The 13,473-nt window shown below is 43.7% G+C and overlaps 8 protein-coding genes across 10 annotated transcripts in view; 3 read left to right on the top strand and 5 right to left on the bottom strand.

Moving 5' to 3' along the window:
* LOC105561789 overlaps positions 1-2,652 on the bottom strand; it is a 24,712-nt gene extending 22,060 nt beyond the window's left edge. For both annotated transcript variants that reach the window (XM_012012101.1, XM_012012099.1), the window contains exon 1: positions 2,316-2,652. The gene's annotated coding sequence lies outside the window, so the exon portion shown is untranslated. The remainder of the gene's footprint in view (positions 1-2,315) is intronic.
* Positions 2,653-2,746: 94 nt separating this feature from the next.
* On the top strand, positions 2,747-4,377 carry LOC105561790 (prostaglandin E synthase 3). The gene is made up of 3 exons (XM_012012102.1): positions 2,747-2,858; positions 3,449-3,818; positions 3,891-4,377. Exons 1-3 carry the CDS (start codon positions 2,842-2,844, stop codon positions 4,014-4,016), a joined length of 513 nt encoding a protein of 170 aa, XP_011867492.1. The 5' UTR covers positions 2,747-2,841; the 3' UTR covers positions 4,017-4,377.
* Positions 4,377-5,339, bottom strand: LOC105561791 (INO80 complex subunit C). The gene is made up of 3 exons (XM_012012103.1): positions 5,010-5,339; positions 4,840-4,907; positions 4,377-4,765 (listed from the first exon to the last, which is right to left on the bottom strand). The coding sequence occupies exons 1-3, from the start codon at positions 5,185-5,187 to the stop codon at positions 4,634-4,636; spliced, it is 378 nt and encodes a 125-aa protein (XP_011867493.1). The 5' UTR covers positions 5,188-5,339; the 3' UTR covers positions 4,377-4,633.
* A 6-nt stretch (positions 5,340-5,345) lies between these two features.
* LOC105561774 (triosephosphate isomerase) lies at positions 5,346-6,585 on the top strand. The gene is made up of 4 exons (XM_012012071.1): positions 5,346-5,465; positions 5,532-5,684; positions 5,743-5,996; positions 6,069-6,585. The coding sequence occupies exons 1-4, from the start codon at positions 5,357-5,359 to the stop codon at positions 6,450-6,452; spliced, it is 900 nt and encodes a 299-aa protein (XP_011867461.1). The 5' UTR covers positions 5,346-5,356; the 3' UTR covers positions 6,453-6,585.
* LOC105561775 (39S ribosomal protein L20, mitochondrial) lies at positions 6,580-7,288 on the bottom strand. Its single transcript, XM_012012072.1, has 3 exons — positions 7,122-7,288; positions 6,939-7,049; positions 6,580-6,867 (listed from the first exon to the last, which is right to left on the bottom strand). The coding sequence occupies exons 1-3, from the start codon at positions 7,245-7,247 to the stop codon at positions 6,619-6,621; spliced, it is 486 nt and encodes a 161-aa protein (XP_011867462.1). The 5' UTR covers positions 7,248-7,288; the 3' UTR covers positions 6,580-6,618.
* Positions 7,289-7,388: 100 nt separating this feature from the next.
* On the bottom strand, positions 7,389-9,557 carry LOC105561772 (serine/threonine-protein kinase STK11). Its single transcript, XM_012012070.1, has 6 exons — positions 8,990-9,557; positions 8,810-8,930; positions 8,559-8,744; positions 8,301-8,437; positions 7,895-8,238; positions 7,389-7,826 (listed from the first exon to the last, which is right to left on the bottom strand). The coding sequence occupies exons 1-6, from the start codon at positions 9,331-9,333 to the stop codon at positions 7,663-7,665; spliced, it is 1,296 nt and encodes a 431-aa protein (XP_011867460.1). The 5' UTR covers positions 9,334-9,557; the 3' UTR covers positions 7,389-7,662.
* A 173-nt stretch (positions 9,558-9,730) lies between these two features.
* Positions 9,731-12,886, bottom strand: LOC105561771 (pre-rRNA-processing protein TSR1 homolog). Its single transcript, XM_012012069.1, has 11 exons — positions 12,655-12,886; positions 12,318-12,591; positions 12,006-12,249; positions 11,739-11,936; positions 11,476-11,679; positions 11,193-11,358; positions 10,949-11,134; positions 10,651-10,874; positions 10,335-10,592; positions 10,160-10,270; positions 9,731-10,078 (listed from the first exon to the last, which is right to left on the bottom strand). The coding sequence occupies exons 1-11, from the start codon at positions 12,764-12,766 to the stop codon at positions 9,752-9,754; spliced, it is 2,304 nt and encodes a 767-aa protein (XP_011867459.1). The 5' UTR covers positions 12,767-12,886; the 3' UTR covers positions 9,731-9,751.
* A 251-nt stretch (positions 12,887-13,137) lies between these two features.
* Positions 13,138-13,473, top strand: part of LOC105561769 (dnaJ homolog dnj-5) — a 4,905-nt gene continuing 4,569 nt past the window's right edge. Inside the window, exon 1 of one of the 2 annotated variants that reach the window (XM_012012066.1) lies at positions 13,138-13,347. The gene's annotated coding sequence lies outside the window, so the exon portion shown is untranslated. The remainder of the gene's footprint in view (positions 13,348-13,473) is intronic. The other variant, XM_012012064.1, reaches the window with a different exon arrangement.

Below are 13,473 nucleotides of genomic sequence, written 5' to 3'. Positions count from 1 at the left end.
CAGTGCACGCTGGTTCTATTACGCGCCGGCAAATTACACATTTCTGGAGGCGTATCAAGTGCGTTTCAAGTACAGGTGTGCGAGTGAAATGAACCGCTACGGAGCGATAAAAATTCGCCTTCTCATACGTATCTCAAAGTTGAGTATACTGAAGAAACAATTCTGTCTTTATTCTTGCGATTAGACTCTATTGCGAACTTGCGAACCCAAAGTCGATGATATTTAAGCAACCATAAGTTACCAGAAGCTGACTGGTCTAAAATTAGATAAGGTGCAGTTAGAGTTTCGAAAAGAAAAAGGTAGACGTTGGGTACACGCCAACTATTTCGAGTCCCACAATAGCAATCTTATCGTTCGTTGCTCTCTCACGACATACCGTGGTGATGTTAATTCGCACGAAAGCCGTTGCGGATCGCTGAATTTCTAGTGTGGAAAGAATCCATCGTCGAAGGCAAAAATGTATTTTTAGTGCGAACCTATAGTATACTTTTCTTGCCAAATACTGGAGACTAATTTTAATTCTGGCACAGCGATATCACGTTGCATAATTCGCATCGTGTTGATCGCATAGTGGAAAGCTTTGAGTAATATTCAACGAGTTACGATATACAAATTATAGGCAATTTCCAGTACGTTGGAATTAACCGAAAGCAACATTTGTAGTAATTGCGGTCAATGCCGATTACATGATGATAAGTTGGCGCGTACGGAGTAAGAATTAGGAGAGACAAAAGCATTAATTATTCTCGGTTTGAGAAGGTAATAAAAGATTTCACCCTCTTGCAGAAACTTCATTTATTATTAGTCGAGTATCGGAGCAGACAACGCTGCAGGCGAGAGACTTTGTCTGGCAACCTTTGAGATTCGCTTTCGACGCGTCTAGCTGCCTCAATGTCGAAGCCAACTCGGTGCGAGATACTTGACGTTTGCATACCGATCGAGGACAAGTCGTGACGCGAATCGCGAACCGCGAACCGTTTTAATGACCTTTGTACGTTCACTCGCGCTTTCGCGATGCGGTGTGGCAAGCCCTTTGCTAAATCGAATATCTTTTAAAGAAAGATTGACATACTTTCTTCTTCTTTTCTTTTTTTCATAAAACGTCCATCAAATAAATGATTTCCCTAACTTTCGATACGCGGAAACTCCAGTTATCGAGTTGGAAACGACAGCTTTCGATTCCGCGGCTGAAGAAATTTCATCGAGTTCCGGTATATGAGGGATCTCTTGCAATCGCGTCCTCTCTCCTCTGCAGAAGAGTTGTCGTTTCCGCTCTACCGGTCGCGACTTGCCGACTTTCACAGAATCGATCGCTGCGATGTAAGATGTTGGCCAATACCATTAATGCGGTTCAGGTGCGAAGGATGGCTATCTTCTTTTTAGCCGAGATTTATTAACTCCCGTTACGAGCTCGAGATTGATAATATTGTTGCCTCATGATTTCTTTGATAAAAGAGATGGATAGATTTGGTATGCGTTGCATCGTAAGGATAATTACTCGTTTATGCACACGATATCCGTCGATATGGTCAAGCACTCGTCATTAATATCCATGAGTCGAAGCGTATCCGGTTGTACGTTTTCGGCATCGAGTACGTACAACATTAATTTATGACTAGACGCTGTTTGCACCAACAATCGCAAGTGTACGAATGAATAAAGAAATGAGTGCAATAGTTGGACGCAACATCAACAATCGCCGGGAAATCTTTCCATCTAATTGTATAAGTGGGCTGGCAAATCGCTATGCGAGGTGCAGCGTAGCGCATAACATGCGCCATTATGGACGGTACAAAGAGACGAGCCGTGGATCTAAATTGGTTTCGTCCATCGTTGATCCGTTTCTACGTATAAGTTGCGGTGCACGTGTACTATACTCGTCGCGAATTCACTCGGAACGCGAGCAAACCAAGTAGAAAAGAAATAGCTGCTTGCAATGAGTTGCTAATGAAATGAAATCATTTTTGTCGCAATATACATCTCGTTGCCTTTCGCTTCTGATCGCGACACCGGACACTAGTCTTGCGAGAATCACCGCGCGCGAAATTGAAGTCTCGTCAAAGGGGCCCCGCCTTAATTCAGGCCCGAGCGAGTCCGCGTCGCCTCGGCTGTCGGCTGCATCCCGATTTCGCGGTTTTGTAACAGATTCGCGACCGGCATTATGCAATTTCAATTCTCCCCGACTGGCCATTTGCAAAACTTGGTAAAATGACTGCCATTTAGATGTTACTTGCTCAATTTGGAACTTGAGGGGATTTGAAAAGTAATGCTCGGTATATAACCTCGGCAAAAATTGACGCGTCAAGTTTGCTTACCGGAGTGGTCGTTGCTTCTCATTTTCTTAGCGAACGAAGGAGCACGTTTATACACACGAAGCACTTTTCGGAGAATCTCGTTGGCGCGATAATCTGCACCCTTCGAAGAAATTCCGTCTGCGCGCGTCACAACGAAGCGCACTCGCTTCAACAACTTTGACAATTATATAGACGTGCAAAGGACGATCGCCACCCGAAAAATAGAAATCTAAATTGATTCAACACTGGCACACCGTTGATAATGAGTTGTATTTCTTGATAGATGTCACTAAACAACTTAATACCGACTTCTTATCGACAGAATTTTCTAATACCGACAGAGTCGGAATAATCAAGTATATACGTTGCAAAAGTGGTCGCTTGGTCGATTGGTCGATCGAGCCGAGATCTCGAAACTCTCGAAAGTCGAATGATGGCGGCGCGGCGGCGCAGTGTGTGTGTGAGCGCTGCGACTGCTCGGTGAGTGAGTGCGCTACGTGCGCTGTGTGTTTGTTTCATTCTCAGTGCGTGCGAAGCCGTCGGAAACATGACGCAAGAGAGCCAGTAAGTATACTAGGATTGACATCAATTAGAACTCGCCAACGAGCTCGGTGATGGTCCGCGTACAGTTACGGCCAGCTACTGCGGACCGCCGCAGACGCGCGAGTGCCGCCCCGTGTTTTTCGGATCATCGCCATGTTGGGGGGGACGACGGTTTTATTGATTCTCCAACTTTTCTCCAACGAGATACCACTCGATCGCAGCGATATCACGTATCCCTCGAGCGAACAGCTTCTTCACGGCGCTCCTGGCTCCGTTTTGCGTCCTTCCATCCTTCCTTCCTTCCTTTCTTTCTAGCTTCTCTCTCTCTCTCTCTCTCTCTCTCTCTCTCTCCCTCTCCCTCCCCTCTTCCCCCTCTCACTCTCTCTCGTGAGGCTCCGATCGAACGGTCGAATGGCGTGCCGGAGCACCACGGAGCTCCGATGACTCTCGTTTCTTGCCAATGCCCTCGCATCATCAACTCGCAACCATCAGTTTTTCTCGCGGCGAGTCACATTTGTACTCACACGGAGCGGCAACTTTTCATCTCTTTCGAGCTTTTGCCCCTAACCTATAAGGGTACAACAGGTCCTCTATACATATCTTCTTCCTAGGATACCTCCTCCACCAGTCATGTGGGCGCAAAGAAAAGATATCTTATATGTTACCATCTGCTTAGAAGATTGTAAAGATCCAGTCATCGAAATTGAACCAGAAAAGATACACTTCAAGGGAGAGGGAGGCACGGACAAAAAGATGCATGAGGTTACGATTAATCTGTACAAAGAAATTGAGGCCAGCAAAACGGTAAAAAATTTGAAGGGCAGGACTTTTGAATTGGTTCTCGCTAAGAAGGAGGAGGGACCATATTGGCCACGGCTAATTAAAGAGAAAACAAAGGCTCACTGGTTAAAGAGCGACTTTAACAAATGGAAGGATGAGGACGATACCGACGATGAAGGTAGCCCGCCAGATTTAGAAGAGGTATTGTATTCATTATGTATATTCCTAAGCTTATTTCTCCATTCATTTATCTTTATTTATTGCCCCCTGCAGATGATGCGACAAATGGGCGGTCTAAGCGGTTCTGGTGACAGTAAGCCAAATTTCGACGACCTGGACGAATTAGGGGACAACGAGGCCGACAGCGACGATGAAGATCTTCCCGATTTATACGACTAAATTGATAAAAATAATCACACACACACGATCGAGTAATTAATTACATTAAAGACAAATGGCAACCTAAGGATAGTGCACGATTGGGCAATATTTCAGTAGGCCTTGCTGTTTGTATCTTCAATTGCAAATTTGTTGAAATGGCCGTGTAACACACGGGACTAAAAAGGATAAAAGGAAGGATGCAGTGCGGAAACAGTCGACGAAGGGTCTCCACAGGTCTCTCCCGCCTCTCCCCCCCCCCCCCATTAGCCTGTAGTTGATATATTAAGTTGTAATGGACAAGCTTTTTTAATAATGTACTTGTGTAACTGTCGAGTAACACAAGATAAAAAGGGAAAAGAAATGAAAATAACCAAAATTATCTATGAGATGATTCATTTGGTAAAATCCTACAAAGCATTATTGGCAGATGACAAAATGTTATAAATGTCTAAGATAAAGGTATCGGTACTTAATTTACTCTCTCTCTCTCTCTTTCTCTCGATTGAATTCTCCGTCTCCTAAACACCTCCATTCTTTGCCAACGAGACTCGCGAGTGTGTTGACACATTTGAAACGCTAGTTTGTAAACTTGTGTGCTGACACTGGGTATCGCGTTATATTACTGGGTGTATCGTTTAACCAACGATACTGGACGCTCCACGTAGAGCGAGATATCCGGCCGTTATGTCCATCGGCAAACTGCGAACTGTTGCGAATTCTTCGGCAGTAGCGTAATATAATTTAGTTTGCGGATCCGTGTATCGTGCCTATAAATGAAATTTATGAATTTTCTTGCGTTTATCGAGTTAATTCGAGTTAATTCGAGTTAAATGATGCTCACCGGCAATCCGGAAATATCCGAGTATTTCTTGGCAGGTTTGAAGCTCGGCGGTGCATTGATGGAACTGTCTGAAATGTATGCAAAACTATTTCCTTTCTTTTTTCCCGTCTAATGTACAAGTGCAACGACGAGAGAAAATAAAAATTGTTAGTGTTACACTCGACGCATACAATGCTTAACTGTCGCTGGCCACGGTAACGAGCGCTCCTGAGCCAAAACTTGCTTCAACGACCGCCAAGTACGTTTCTTCCCAGTGGTGCTAGTCTGCCGGAATTTCTGTTGAAATGACCGGTTCTTAAATATGGGCTGTGGTCTTTTGTTGGCCTCGATTATTTCCTCGCTCGCCATCTCTCGATATTATCTCAAACAGATGTAAGACAGACGGGGTAACGTGGCAACTTGGTAGATTGGAGTAAATTTTGCAATGTTATGTTGGTCGATAAGAACGACATCGACTCGTAGCGAGCTACTGCTCCGACATTCTTTCGCTCGTATATATCGTAAGTATTTGGTTACGATGAGTTCTGTTGAGCGAGTACGATGGACTAACCTAACCCTAACGTATCCTAACCTAATCTCAGCGGGCGGTGGAATCTGGAGAGTCACCTTGACGCGCGCGCGCCAAGGTCGAAAGTCGAAAGAGTAGAGATTAGGTTCGCGTAAGTAGGTAACAGGAGATTGCTCCGTTGCAGGCTGCGAGCTGAAACCATTGTCACGAGACGTGCATACGAGAAGAATGGGACGCAGATTCTTCGTTGGCGGTAACTGGAAGATGAATGGCACCAAGAGCGAGATCGATGACATTGTCGCGTTCCTCAAGACCGGTCCTCTCGATCCTAATGCCGGTACGTCAATTATCAAGTTGATTGAATAACTCGATCAATAACACTTGGCAATTTGTAGAGGTTGTAGTTGGCGTTCCGTCGATATATCTCACCTACGTGGCTTCCATCGTTCCCAGCAACGTTAGCGTGAGTGCGCAGAACGCGTACAAAGTTGCCAAAGGAGCGTTCACCGGTGAAATTAGTCCGGGTATGCTTCTCGACAATGGCGTTCCCTGGGTAATTCTTGGCCACTCGGAGCGTCGAAACGTCTTTGGCGAAACGGACGAGTTGATTGCAGAGAAAGTTGCGCATGCTTTGGAAGCTGGACTGAAGGTAAACTGCCAAGGAGAGGAGAGGGAGAGGGAGAGAGAAAGGGGGAAACGAATTAAATGTGTTTTCCTCCAGGTGATTGCGTGTATAGGCGAGAAATTGGAGGAGCGTGAAGCCGGAAAGACTGAACAAGTTGTTTACAGACAAACCAAGGCGATAGCGGATAAAATTAAATCGTGGGACAACGTGGTCCTGGCTTACGAACCAGTATGGGCGATCGGTACGGGTAAGACCGCGACGCCGCAGCAAGCGCAAGAGGTTCATGAAAAGTTACGCGAGTGGCTGACCAAGAATGTCAAGCCTGATGTCGCGCAGACTCTTCGAATTATCTACGGTGGCTCCGTAACAGCAGCTAACGCGAAAGACCTGGGGAAAGAGAAGGATATCGATGGCTTCTTGGTCGGCGGCGCGTCCTTGAAGCCCGACTTTGTACAAATCGTCAATGCTCGTGCTTGTTGAAACTACATGACATTTAGTCGGATACGTCACATAATCCACCGCCAATATACTTCCGGTACTCGTCAGTCAGTGACCTTAATCTTTATCTGTCTGATTTGTAGTCTGGTTTATTAAATGCAAATTCAGAAACGGATGAAACTCTCTTTATTCCACCTAGCCAAGAGAATTATTTAATCAAACCCCTTACAATAACACTCTTTGGTACTTGGATGTCCATAGTAGTTTTGAGATGGTCTTGCTTCGCTCTCGCACACGCGATATCGGTAATGGCTTTGAAAGATCGAGGCTCCCAGATTGCCAAGTCGGCCAGTGACTTTCGATTCAGTAGTACATTACATCTCGTTAATCCTTCTTTAAGGGTTGTGAAATTAATACCATGTTCTGTCGAGGCAGCTTCTATCCTCTGCTCCCGCAACTAAAAACGGAGAGGCAATTGTGCAAAGGCAAAATTCTGTTATTCTTAACTCGAGAAATCTCTCACCGTACCTCTTTCATATCTTCCTTTTTCAGTTTCCTACCTCGAGTGCAATATATCAGAGCTCTATGTACGTTTCTGATAGCTATACTGTAACAATTTCTTCTTCTACCGATGTAATGCTAAAAACGTGTTGAAAGTTTATAGTCTTGTCGAGCACAGTTACGCTTCGCTAAGATCAAATCCACACTTACAGCGGCAAGCTTGAATATTTTCCGTTTTCGCCAGAATTCATTAGGCCCGCGGGCTCTGGTTAAAAGGTTCAACGACAAGAAAACCATGCTTGATTCCGAATCGACTCTTTTTCCAAAACTGCACATACGAGTATCAGGTTAGGTTAAGCTCTAGGTTAGGGTCAGCCTTAAATGGACCAATCAAAACACTCGTTTGTGCTTCCCGCCAAACATATTTGAAAAGCATCTTGTCAGGGATGAGGGATCAGGGAGAGAAAAATACAACAATGTCAAGCGAGACGATTAACAAGTTTATTATTAATCGCGTTGTCAATATGGCACCAAAACGAAATATGACTTTGATTGGGCGTCTCCTAGGCATTGAACGATCAATAAGGATGATTCGCTACACGATTTAATCTTAATATCACAATCCGAGAGACTTTTCCAACAGACTCGAGAGCTATCAGTCGTCTCCGGCAGAGACAAACTTTGCAACTGACGCAGTCAGCGAGGCAAAGAGTACGAACAAAAAGTTACAAGATCGGCGAGAAATGACGAATCACGATGGCTTGCAGGATGGAAATCTTTTAATACTAATGCATGAAATCGGCTTCCGCCACCTCCGTTTGCTTTGACCGTTCGCATTGCATTTGGCGTGATGGCTGTTACACGTAGTCTTTCGGTCCTCGCTAATGCGATCGAGCTCTTGAAGTCTTCGCTCTTCTAAAGAGAAGGAAAGGACGAAGTGTGAATCCGAGTTAATGAGACGGCGCAAAGAAGGTAAAGTGTACCATTCAGCTGATGTTCCGTATAGTATACGGGATTGTCGTCTACTCCGTAATGATGCTCGAGCAGGTACGGCAAGACGGTCATGCTGTGACATCCGTTGCTCTTAAGGGGAGGTATGGCTACTGGCTGTTGCGTTCTAGGGTGCTCGCACACGGTCCACGCGTGTCTCTTAACCTGCTGCAATGTAAATCTTTTATCGGCATCCTTCTGCAACATTCCCTCTATGAGCGACTTTAATGGCTCCTCCACTTCTTTCGGTACTGTATATTCACCCCTTCCAATGTTTTCGTACAACTTGTATATGTTATCTCCCTCGAAAGGATATAAACCCGTGGTTACGTTGTACCTGTTAAGAGCAAGAGAGTAATACACAAGAGTAACACTCGAGAGCGAGACGCTCTTACTTACAACGTAACTCCGCTACTCCATATGTCAACTTTAAAGCCTGAGAAACTTTCGCAGCCATTTGCGATCTCTGGTGGCTGAAACGCTGGAGATCCTTGACCTATCGTACATGTATCGTCTTTGGAAAACATGTCTAATGCCTAATACAGTGGAGATGCGTAATCACAAATAGGAAGGTTTTTATCTCCTTTTTCTTTTCTCTCTCTCTCTCTAATACCGCGAGATTAATAATTGAATTGATAACAAGTTTGTCATCGTTACCTCCGCGACACCAAAGTCACTAATCTTCAAGGTACCGTCTAGGGTTAACAATAAATTTCCAGGTTTTATATCTTTGTGAACTATCCCCTTACTGTAGAGATATTCTAAACCATCCAGCAATTGGCAGAAATAATCGTGTGCCTGCCAAAGCGGCAGCTTCTTGCTCGGCGTGCTCTCCAGCATGTCCTGTAAAGAGACGCAATTGTCCTCAACAATTCACTCGATTGGGAATACACATTATGAAAGCTCACCTGTAATCCACATACACAAAATTCCATAACTAGGTACATCTTCTCTTTCTCATCGCTGTACAAAACATCTACGAGATTTATTACATTCTTGTGCCTTAATATTCTTAACAATTTTATCTCCCTGTAAAACACCAATCGTTATTAACTAATAGTAGCTCAATAGCAGTTGGTCGAACGCACCGTTGAACATTCTGTTCGCCATTCGGTATCCTTCGAAGTTTCCTCTTCTTCAGTATCTTAACCGCTCTACGGCAAAGCGTCTGGGAATCTAGTACCTCCTTCACCTTGCCGTAACTACCCTCACCGAGAACATCACCCATGACATATTTCCCAATAAATTTACACTTTTTCCTCTTCTCCTCGTATATTATTTGATCCGAGTCGACTCTGTGAAAGAACATGTTAACCTCGTCCAAATCGTAGTTTGGATCGTCATTGATCCAGATGACCGGCTCGACATCGGGCAATATATCGTTCTCTACTTCCTCCTCGTCGGGGTCGCATATCGTTATTTTATTGTCCATTCTTACTCCGTCAGGGAGCTTATAAACTACAGGATCTATATAAAGAGATCACACACGAGTGATTTAACCTAAAATACAACCGGCACGATCATTGTTGTGAACACTGGTGGTGGGATTTCAGGGGATTTCAGGGGATTTGAGGGGATTCAGGGGATGCGCCAATGCGACTGCGAGGAAGCGCGACTGTTGCAACAGTGATTACTTTGCTTGTGTGTACCACACGCATTCTCTCTCACCCTTTTCATTCAGCATTCCTAAGAAACTTTTCATTGGCGATTACCAGCAGCCATGTCGACTTTCGATTGGTTGGCTGATGATGGGCGCACCCATCATCATGTGTGCTTTGAAAATCACCAATCATGAGCAGAAGAGCGGGTAGAAATCAAGTAATTGCAAGTTTAGCGAAACCAAGTAATCTTTATTGGCTCATAGGCTCGTAGGTCCATTTTGGAAAAACTCGTTTGTACAAATTCATCAATACTGTATCTTGAGACTTTAATTGGTTATTAAAGATGCACTTCATGTGTCCGTGTGTACCAAGCGGTTCCTTTATATGGCCTCTACGTCCATACTTGGTCCTCAATTGGATCGGTTTGAACCACTCGATATCTTGACGGTGAAAGAACATGAAACGCACTACCACTGACCTCTTATTTACCTTGTACGGGTGGCCACTCAAAACCACACGTTTTAGGATTATTCTGTTGGGATTACAAGACAACACGCTACCAGTCGCAATTAATTCCTGTCAAACAACATTTCACTATTACATAGGACATTACAAGACAACACGTCTCATACGATAGAGAATAGAGAATATACATACGAGCTCGCCACTTTTACTCTGGACGTAACACAGGACTGGACACGGTGAAAAGCTTACCGGTGCATACATACTCGCCACGACCGTACAGTCGGGCTGAAAGTATCTCTCGTACTAAACAAACACATTTGTCAATCTCTGAGGGTGCTGCTTTCTATCTCACAAATATTACTCTCACCTTATGCTTCGCACCGTTTGTATGTTGACTAAATACCGGACATGCCGCAAATCGCTTAAATCCACACTGAAAGATCAATCTTTCCTTCGACTCGATCGTCTTGTTGCTCGTGCGTTTCAACACGACGTTCAAAAGAGACATTTTATTCTCGTACGGGAGTAAAGCGAGCATTATTAACGGTTTGTCTTCTACCGTAGCAAATGCCTGGAAAGCTTCTCTGCTAACGTGGGCGACACAAACTTGTATGTAACACCCCGGCTGGAAATTGCAGGATTAATACTGATGCTTGTGAGAGAAAAGGATAAAGCACACGTACCACAACACCTTCGACATCCTTGCGTTCCTTGTAAATATGTTTCCGCCTGCGATCGTAGTCGGCGAATTCAATTATCCGCGCATAGTCACTCGGCAGATTTTCCTTCGGATCCCACGGACTAGTACGGAACGATTCGAGACCTCGATACTTTTCGAATCTTACTTTAGCCAAAATGTTTCGAGGTGTATCCACTTCGTCGGGAAATTGCGCGTCCAATTTCGCTTCTGTATGATTATGACCAAATTATTGCCAAACCGTAGACAATCTCAAAGACGCGGTACATTATTATTGAAGCGACCTTTGAACTTTTCCATGGCTTGCTTTTCTTCAGACATATCGATATCCTGATCGTAACGCTCCTCATCCAGTGGCGCTTCCGATATCGTAATAGTCTCATATTGTTCGTCTTCGCTACTAGCTGCTTCAGATCTCAGTACCTCTTCCACAGACATATTGTCATCCTCCGAACATGTACCGAGGCTCTCTAGAAATTTCAAAGTATTAAATCGAATTTCTCAAGAGGCAGGAATAGAGAAGAATACCTCCATCTTCATCCGGTATCCATGCCGCTTGATATTCAGAGGTTCCTTTCGGCACAACTTTTACTATTCTTTTACTTTTCTCTGCCGCTTCAGCTAGTTCCTCTTTCGTAGGCCACGTTTGTTCGGCATCCATTGGATCAGGCATACATTCACTTTCGAGGGATTCCTACAAACTTTGACTTTTATTTTTCATTCTACACGTGTGTCGATATGCACAATTTTCATCACTATTGCTATTAAGTCTTGTTAATATTAACACGTATATATAAAATATGTGAGGAACCTGTTTCTCTGGGTCTGCAGTGAAAATCCTTTCAGTTTTCATCTTGTCATCAACGTGATGAATTAAATAAGGATCTGCCAATGTTTTGATGCACGACATTTGAAAATTTCCCAAACCTGGTACATGAACCAGATCGTTGACCGATAATGGTGTTGTGCCTCGTAAATATCCACCAAGTAGAAGATTTCCAAACTCGAGGGAATCCTGACATAATAAGAATTGATAAAAATTTTCACAATTATAAATACAATAATTTTACATACTTGATCACATTCAAAGGAGGCTTGTTCGGCTAAAAGATATGGTCTCATATCTTTGTAAAATAAACTTGTTTGCTTTTGTGATCCGGCACGCCGTAACATATTTAAGCAATCGGTTGCACTGTCCAATTCAAGTACTTTTTCTTCAGGTAGCCATTTCGAGACTGCACGTTGCACAGATTGTTTATATTCTCGACGTTTCTATTACAAGACGTATCAATCAACGATCAACGAGTTGAACAAGTAGCATGGAATTGCCAAGTTACTTACCTTTACGTCAAGTTTTTGAATATTATGCACCGCAACTATTGCGGAAGATAAACCTTGAGCAAGGCAAGACACGACAATTTCCTTGCCCCAATCGTCTATAATTTCTCTTTGCATATCATTGACTTGACTCGTGACGCAAGTTACAAAGAGTATCGTGGTAGCAACTTTGGCTGCATCTAATGTCGCAAAAATGTCACCCGTCGGTGGCGTAACAATGGAAAAGCGCTGTTTTAGCCTTGGTACGCTAAATACATAAAATAGAAATATATATATATATATATTTATCAACTTGTTTCTTCTTTCGCAACGTACCCGATGTGAGTAATGCCATTCGGGCTAGTAGCAACACGAGCAGTTTCACCCATGCTAGTTACGGCAGATATCATGTTCTTCGTGTCGATGCCACTTTGCAACGGTATAACGCAGATGAGGACAGGCGCTGAAGAGAAGCCACCGAGATTTCTCTTTTGCATAAATACTTGCTCACGTTTCTTCTTTCTGTGTTGCAACAATTGATTTCTACGTGCTTCTTTTCCAAGAGTTTTCTCAAAACGTTTAGACGACTTTTCGATAGCATTCCGTTTACCTATGGAAGAAATAACTTTTATATTTCTGTAACAATGTCACGCCGCGTATAGATGTAATTAACCTTTCAGATCGTTATTGATGGCACTTTTACTTCGATGTCTTCCAGTCTTGTGTTGTTTATTAGACTGTTTGAGCGCACCTGGTCGATGCGTCTCTTGTTTCACCGTACTCATTGTGATCGGACGAGCTCTCGTTACTCACAACTGTCCGAAAAGATTAATATTAATCGCCACGTGGTAACGCACCCAAGTATTGGCAGTGCTACCAAACCACGGAGTAAAGAGAGAAAGAAAGGAAACCGGTGCGCCATGTTTATGCTCAATCCTATTTGTGTAGCAAGACGTATTTACAACATTTGTCATTTACCGAATGCAAAATGGGCGGATGTTGTTACCAATTTTGCAATAGAAACTGATTTTGCAATAGATTAGATTTCCCATCTAATATATGTATAATTCGTGTATTTGAAAATGAGCGGCAATAGCATAAACGTGGCGGACCAATCAGATACCACATGTGGCATTACTGGAGTATAGGAACATTAGCAATTAGGATTTAGGATCTCACACTGATCTCAGTAGAGGATCTCCCGAAAACTCCTGAATACGATGCTCGATTTTACGTACACCGCATGGTATATAACACGTAAAATTGTGTATCTCACATAAATACAGTTATTTCTTACCATTAACGTAAAATGCGTTGAACGACAAACGTAAGGAAGCATTACGAAAGAGTGCACCTACTGGTGAACGTGAGTAATGTGTCTACCGTCTGCTGACATCCGTTTTAGGTTATAACGCTTAAACGAGATTGCTCTCCCTCTCTCTTTCTCTCTCTCCCCCTCGCCCCCCTCTCTCTCTCTCTCTCTCTCTCTCTC

Source organism: Vollenhovia emeryi, unplaced genomic scaffold (genome assembly GCF_000949405.1).
Source record: "Vollenhovia emeryi isolate VEMERY1.0 unplaced genomic scaffold, V.emery_V1.0 DF939200.1, whole genome shotgun sequence".
NCBI lineage: Eukaryota > Metazoa > Arthropoda > Insecta > Hymenoptera > Formicidae > Vollenhovia > Vollenhovia emeryi.
This window is presented reverse-complemented; position numbering and strand designations above follow the sequence as displayed.